Source organism: Sebastes umbrosus, chromosome 1 (genome assembly GCF_015220745.1).
Source record: "Sebastes umbrosus isolate fSebUmb1 chromosome 1, fSebUmb1.pri, whole genome shotgun sequence".
NCBI classification, from domain to species: Eukaryota; Metazoa; Chordata; class Actinopteri; order Perciformes; family Sebastidae; genus Sebastes; species Sebastes umbrosus.
Genome location: NC_051269.1, coordinates 37,162,438 through 37,169,490, shown reverse-complemented (window position 1 = coordinate 37,169,490; position 7,053 = coordinate 37,162,438). Strand labels below are relative to the sequence as shown.

The window sequence follows — 7,053 nt, the reverse complement described above, 5'->3', positions numbered from 1 at the left end:
TAACATCACAAAGCTATGAATTGTGGGTAATTCCCTCAGGCAAAGTCTGCAGAAATGCGGACTTGATGAAAGTGTTCATAAAGGAGAAATAATTCGCTGCTTTTCGGCATCCCTGGCCATACTTAAATTAAAGTTTATATCCACATTTATCTAAGCACAAAACCAAATCATCATACAAAATATGAGCACCCAGAAGGTGGAGAAACCTGTTGAAGGGAACTTACTTTTAATCAACAGGATTAATACACAAATCAAAACATGGGAAAAAAACCCAGTTTCTCTACTCCTAAACCGTTAGATCACTTTACTGCAGTTAAGCAGGAACACAACTCCCCCAAACACATGATACTGATAAACTGATATCTCTTTCAGTGATGATCAAGCTTTAAATGCAACACTATCATTACAGTACAGAACCACTATTTGATATTATTTCCTCCATATTCTGTACAAAGGTTTCATGTGAATCTAATCATATTAATCTACATAATGCTATTACTTTAATAGGAATAAATGCAAGGGTGAGGAATCTGTGATTGGGAAAACAACAGGATGTGATCCTACTGAATAAGAAAATAGAATTCATTAGGCAATAGAAAGACAGGTTTATTAACCACAGTCAAACCGGTGAGCAATTATTACAATTCTTGATTAGTCCTGCTTATACACACTATAACATTAGCCCTTTTATTACATTTGATCTTTTTCTGATTAAAACATATCTACCCTGTCGGGAAATATTGCACCTTTTAGTTTGTGAAAGTCAAATAAGAATATAACTGAATAAAATTATAATAATAAAAGTCCAGGGGCCGTATTACAGAAACTTTTTAAACTTGCAGATTCTATCTTAACTGTTTGGTAACCATGGTAATTAGGGTTAGGACCTAATTTAAGAAAACATTACAGATGAACAGTTCCTAAGTCAATGTTTCGCAAATATTAAACATTATGGCCATTCCTACAGAGTTCAGTTGTATGTTGTACGTATATAGCTACATACTTTTGAGACATTATATACCTGAACCTAACAAAAACAAACTAAAACTACTGTAAAACCAAATATATATAAAACAAGGCTTTTTCAGGCACAGTGACAGATTAAGCTTTGGCAGCTTAATATTCCTTGTCTTCGTCTTCGGTTAAATCTTCATCGTCATCACTAAAAAGATTCATATCTAGCTCACAAACATCTTTGTTGCCTTTCACTCCCTGTTGTTGCTCGGCCTCTGACCGCCTCGACCACATCATCTGAATCTTCTTTGGGCACCACACGAACTCATCTTTACGGTCATACTTCGAATAGGCATACTTGATGAGACTCCTGCGTTGCGTCTTGTCGAGGACAGCGAAAAGGAAGTAGTTGAGGACGCTGTCCTTGACATTCGGGAGTTGTCCGTTGACGAGCGTCTCCTCCAGGAAGAAGCGGACCAGAGGGGCTTGGTAGTGAGAGAACCCCAGGGTCCCCTGGCACTTCAGGATGCGGGTGATGCGCAGGTTGTTATGAGTGTGACTGTCGATGACAAACAGTAAGAAGACATTGTTGTTACTTTAAGTCAGAGATGGAAGAAGTAATTAGATCCTTGAGTAAAAATAGAAATACTACATTGTAGAAATACTCCATTACAAGTAAAAGTCCAAAATGTCACATTATAAGGGCTGAGAAAAATATTTAATCGATTAATTGCATGATGGTCCATAGTTAATCGTGATTAGTCGCACATTTTTTATCTGTTCAAAATGTACCTTAAAGGGAGATTTCTCAAGTATTTAATACCCTTATCAACATGGGAGTGGACAAAAATGCTTGCTTTATGCAAATATATGTATATATTTATTATTGGAAATCAATTAGCAACACAAAATAATGACAACTATTGTCCAGAAACCCTCACAGGTACTGCATTTAGCATAAAGAATATGCTCAAATCATAACATGGCAAACTGCAGCCCAACAGGCAACAACAGCTGTCGGTGTGTCAGTGTGCTGACTTGACTGTGACTTGCCCAAAACTGCATGTGATTATCATAAAGTGGGCATGTCTGTAAAGGGGAGACTCGTGGGTACCCATAGAACCCATTTTCTTTCACATATCTTGAGGTCAGAGGTCAAGGGACCCCTTTGAAAATGGCCATGCCAGTTTTTCCTTGCCAAAATTTAGCATAAGTTTGGAGCGTTTTTTAACCTCCTTCTTGACAAGTTACTATGACATGGTTGGTATTAATGGATTCCTTAGGTGTTTTAGTTTCATATGATGCCAGTATCTTCACTCTAGCTTTAAAACTGAGCCCGCTGCAACCTTAAAAAAAACTTATGTTGTGTTAATGTGTTAAATAAATTAGTGCTGTTAAAACAAATCTGCGTAACTTTGACAGCCCTAGTGTTTTTCTGTAAAAAGCAAGTGTCAAATAAATATATTGGAGTAAAAAGTACAATATTTCCCTCTGAAATGTAGTGGAGTAAAAGTATTTGTAGCATTAAATGAAAACACTCAAGTAAAGTACAAGTACCTCAAAATTGTACTTAAGTGCAGTACTTGAGTAAATGTACAAAAGTTACATTCCACCACTGCTTTTAATGAACAATACGTTTAATTAAAATTCAGAGTTCACCTGTTGAGGTTGTTGAACCTGTCTCTCCAGTTTGATGCTCTCTCGACTTTTCCTGTTTCTTCATCACACAACTGGATCCCGTAGAAGTCCAACATGAGCTTGTACGACTTCAACAGGTTCGCCTTGGCGGTGCTGTTTTCAAGAAACTCCTGAAGGAAAAGTAGAACTTCTGTCAGAATATGTGAAGAACTTTCTTTTGAGGTTTTAACTTGGTGGCTTTTAGCAGTTTAACCTCTATCTCTTCTTTTGTCAGTGGACTGGCCTCATAGTTCATGCCTGGCTCCTGCAGAGGGAACAACCTGAGAGAAACAAATAAACTGTATAAACACTCAACTAAACATTTTAAATGACATCTGTTATTATAGAGTAACTTACCATTGAATGTAGGAGTGTACATACTCCAGGCTGTCATAGTCTTGATACCAGTTGTTGTGGAAATTGTGTATATAGACATCTGAGAACGAATACAAAACACCAGATCAAATTGTAGATAGATGTTAGGATAGTCACACAGATTAAGATGAATCCAGATGTTTTTGCTACACAAGATTATGCTTTTTTCTAACTTTTCTATAGTCTTTGTTCTTCTCTAGTGAAATATCGAATTGCTCTCTAAAAGTTATTCAGATGAAACAATGTGAGACGGGAAAATCACTCTTTGGTCAAACTGCCCTGTTCTGTGATGAGGGATGACTGACATCAATTTGTTTGAATTAATCCTTATTTTTGATTAAAAACAATGCAGATTTATACTGCAGTTATGTTGATTTGACAAATTCATGTATAGCTTGTTCAAGTCATGTCCATGTGCTTGTAAGTGTAGACCTACCGTCAGGCAAAGAGGGCGTCTCTCCGAGGTAGAACTTCAAATTAGGCTTGTTGTCCTACTCGACAGAAGAGAATTCCACTTAGATGTTTATTCTTTTATACTTAGAGATAATCACATAATATAATAAGTCACATGAACACACAGTCATCGTGTCTGTACTTACAGATACTGGCTTCCTGCGTTGCATCCTCATCTGGGACTGTGGGGGAAATGTAGAAGAGCAATGTGTGTTTGGTTAATGCTTAAACATGGAACTGTCGCTACGTTCACAATCACATACTGTTTTGTTTTTTTTTACTTTTACTGCAGCTGCCCTTACAAAGTACGTACTGTTGCATGCAGTATGCATACAATAGAGACATGCTACTTCATCCAAGGAGGGTGGAAAGAGGAGATGTCACGCATCATATTATTGGGGTACAACAGAAACGCAGTCGAAATTGAGCCAATAGCAACGCACGACCGCAGCCCCAGTTACACTGTGCATGTGTCATACCACATAGCTCCACACCCGTGTCCCAGCCTCTTTTAATAGGACCTGACTTCATCATAACATTTCCTCTTGAACTTTGACCCTCTTGCTCATATATCCGCTGCATGTGCAGAGGATTGTGGGCCAAAGTAGCCAGAAAAGCTTGCTGGCTTGCATACTGCAAAATGTGACCAGATGTAGTCGGAAATCCTGGTATTTTTTGGAAAACTGCTTTTGACCTACTACTGGGCCTTTCACACAGAACGCTGTCACACCGCGATGTGCGCTGAACCCAGCGTCAAGCAAAACGCAAACCGCGTTCTGTGTGAAAGGCCCATAAGTGTTATCAGCTAAATGTACTGAAAGTATCAAAAGTAAAAGTACTCATTATGCAGAATAGCACCTTTCAAATGTCATAATATTATTATTAGGGCTGTCAATCAAGAAAAATAGTTAATCTTGATTAATCACATATTTTTTATCTGTTCAAAATGTACCTTAAAGGGAGATTTCTCAAGTATTTAATACTCTTATCAACATGGGAGTGGGCAAATATGCTGCTTTATACAAATATATGTATATATTTATTATTGGAAATCAATTAACAACACAAAACAATGACAGATATTGTCCAGAAACCCTCACAGGTACTGCATTTAGCATAAAACAATATGCTCAAATCATAACGTAGCAAACTCAAGCCCAACAGGCAACAACAGCTGTCAGTGAGTCAGTGTGCAGACATGACTATGACTCGCCCCAAACTGCATGTGACATGACCCTCTTACTCATACTGTATATCCACTGTGCAGAGGATTGTGGGTCAGAATAGCCAGAAAAGCATGCTGGCCCTCATACTGTAAAATGCTACTGGATGTAGTAGGACATCCTGGTGTTTTTGGCATACTGCATTTGACATACTATGTATTGGGACATACTAAATCTATTTCTGGCAAACTAAATAGTATGGTTATTGGAGTGTGTGTGTGTGTGTGTGTATGTGTGTATGTGTGTGTGTGTGTGTGTGTGTGTGTGTGACTTACAGGATAGCCATGCCTGTAGTTCTGCATGTCTCTTGCGGAACTTTCAAATCTGCTGAACTTGTACTGGTACACAGAAAATAAATGACAATATTAGTTTAAGCTCAAGACATTTAATGGTTTTAGGAGGTCTAATAACAACAAACACTGCACTGTAAAGTCACCCTTGCCAAAAAAAATTAAAAAAGTGTTGAAACCGTCTTAAAATTGCAGTAAAAAAATTGTTTTTATTTATTTATATATTATATCTATCAGTCCAAACACGTTTTTGCAATGGATTGTCAGAGTTGTATTAACAAAACTCAGAAATAAACTCTGTTTAAAAAAAAAGTCCATAAAAAAATTTAAATAAATAAAAAAATTGCAGTAAAATAAATTCCCCAACATGAGCTGGAGATTATAAAACAATAAGGTCACTATTAGATCATGAAACAGAAAGTGATTTCAGTGCAGGCCTAAAATAAACCCCCTCTCTCTCAGAGCTGCTCTACAGGCCCCACCAGCACCAGCAGGCCCACCAGCACCAGGAGGCCCACCAGCACCAGCAGGCCCACCAGCACCAGCAGGCCCACCAGCACCAGGAGGCCTCCTCTGGTTCACTCACATGTCTGGAGGGTGCTGGTCCTCTGGTCCACCTGGATGTGTCCTCCTGCTGCTCCATGGTGTCCCAGGTGGAGTCATAGTCGCAGTACAACTCATCTGTGGTTTCAACTCGGTAGTCTTCCTCGCTGTCAGACTCTTCTTCATCCTCTTCCTCAATCCTGGGACGCTTGCAGGTCAGCTCCTGGTTGGTCTCTGCGGTCCTCTTCGAGGTGGCCTCATGTTGACCCTCACTGGGAGACTCCTGGACCTGGCCCTCCTGCTGGACCTGATCTGAGCTGCTTCTCTCTGTGAGTTTGTCTTGGTTGTTTATCTCAGGCTCTCCCTGACTTCCTGGATCTTTCCTCCAGACTAGCGACAGAAACGCGAACCCGACTAACCCTCTCATCCTCTTCCTCACGCAGCGCCATAAAGACCCCAAAAGCCTCCACAACCTCTCGATCACGGAGTAAAGTGTGCTGGAGGTGAACCAGCTCATGATCAACAGCCGTCTGACGAGTCCACACAACACCGACACAACCTTCATCTGTTACGACATGTTCACTTTCACTTTCACTTTCTACCAACTCAGCTCTCTTCACGCTAAACAGAAACTCAGTCTACAGCCGGCAACTCCCACATCAGCTGCAGAGTTACACCAAAACATGAGTTACAGAGTCACACCAACACATCAGCTACAGAGTTACACCAAAACATGAGTTACAGAGTCACACCAACACATCAGCTACAGAGTTACACCAAAACATGAGTTACACCAACACATCAGCTACAGAGTTACACCAACACATGAGTTACACCAGCACATCAGCTGCAGAGTCACACCAACACATGAGTTACAGAGTCACACCAACACATGAGCTGTCCACATGCTTTCACTTCTAAACAGAGAGGACTTTAATGTTTTTAAGAAAGAAATATAACTATATATTAAGACAATAACTGTGCTCCCAATTCAGTATTTTTAGTTAAGTTACTATTTATTTATTTATTTATTTATTATTAGCCCCTGGCATGTATCATGTTATTTTATTTCATTTTATATATTTATTTTAAATTTATTTTATGTATATATATTACCTATGTATTGGTTTGTTGTGTCAATACATTTAGAATACATTTTATTAAAAAATAATTCTGAAGAGAGGACTTTAATGTTTTTTAGTTAAGTTGCTATTTATTTATTTATTTATTTATTTATTATTATTATTAGCCCCTGGCATGTATCATGTTATGTTATTTTATTTAATTTTATATATTTCTTTTAAATTTATTTTTATTTTCATCCCTTCATTTCCTTCACACACATATATATATATATATATATATATATATATATATACCTTACATATATATTACATATGTATTGGTTTAATTGTTTATTATGTCATTACATTTCAAATAAATTCTATTTAAATAAAATTCTACAGAGAGTACTATAATATTTTCAAGAAAGAAATATAACTATATATTAAGACAATAACTGTGCTCCCAATTCAGTA

General features: G+C 37.9%; 2 protein-coding genes across 2 annotated transcripts in view; both read right to left on the bottom strand.

Annotated features, from left to right (window-relative positions):
• The window catches only part of LOC119492355 (inositol hexakisphosphate kinase 2-like), a 1,011,171-nt gene that overhangs the window by 276,369 nt on the left and 727,749 nt on the right, over positions 1–7,053 (bottom strand). The gene's annotated exons all lie outside the window — the stretch shown is intronic.
• LOC119492442 (opioid growth factor receptor-like) lies at positions 586–6,120 on the bottom strand. The gene is made up of 8 exons (XM_037776938.1): positions 5,559–6,120; positions 4,958–5,020; positions 3,606–3,641; positions 3,443–3,497; positions 2,989–3,067; positions 2,846–2,912; positions 2,614–2,762; positions 586–1,513 (listed from the first exon to the last, which is right to left on the bottom strand). Exons 1-8 carry the CDS (start codon positions 6,078–6,080, stop codon positions 1,117–1,119), a joined length of 1,368 nt encoding a protein of 455 aa, XP_037632866.1. The 5' UTR covers positions 6,081–6,120; the 3' UTR covers positions 586–1,116.

Excerpts from the sequence above, each read along its gene's own strand:
- LOC119492442 (XM_037776938.1), bottom strand. The coding sequence starts at position 6,080 with ATGAAGGTTGTGTCGGTGTTGTGTGGACTCGTCAGACGGCTGTTGATC. Across the intron at positions 3,642-4,957 it reads ACTACAGGCATGGCTATCCT|TCCCAGATGAGGATGCAACG; the intron begins GTAAGTCACACA and ends TTTCCCCCACAG. Across the intron at positions 2,913-2,988 it reads GTACACTCCTACATTCAATG|GTTGTTCCCTCTGCAGGAGC; the intron begins GTAAGTTACTCT and ends TGTTTCTCTCAG.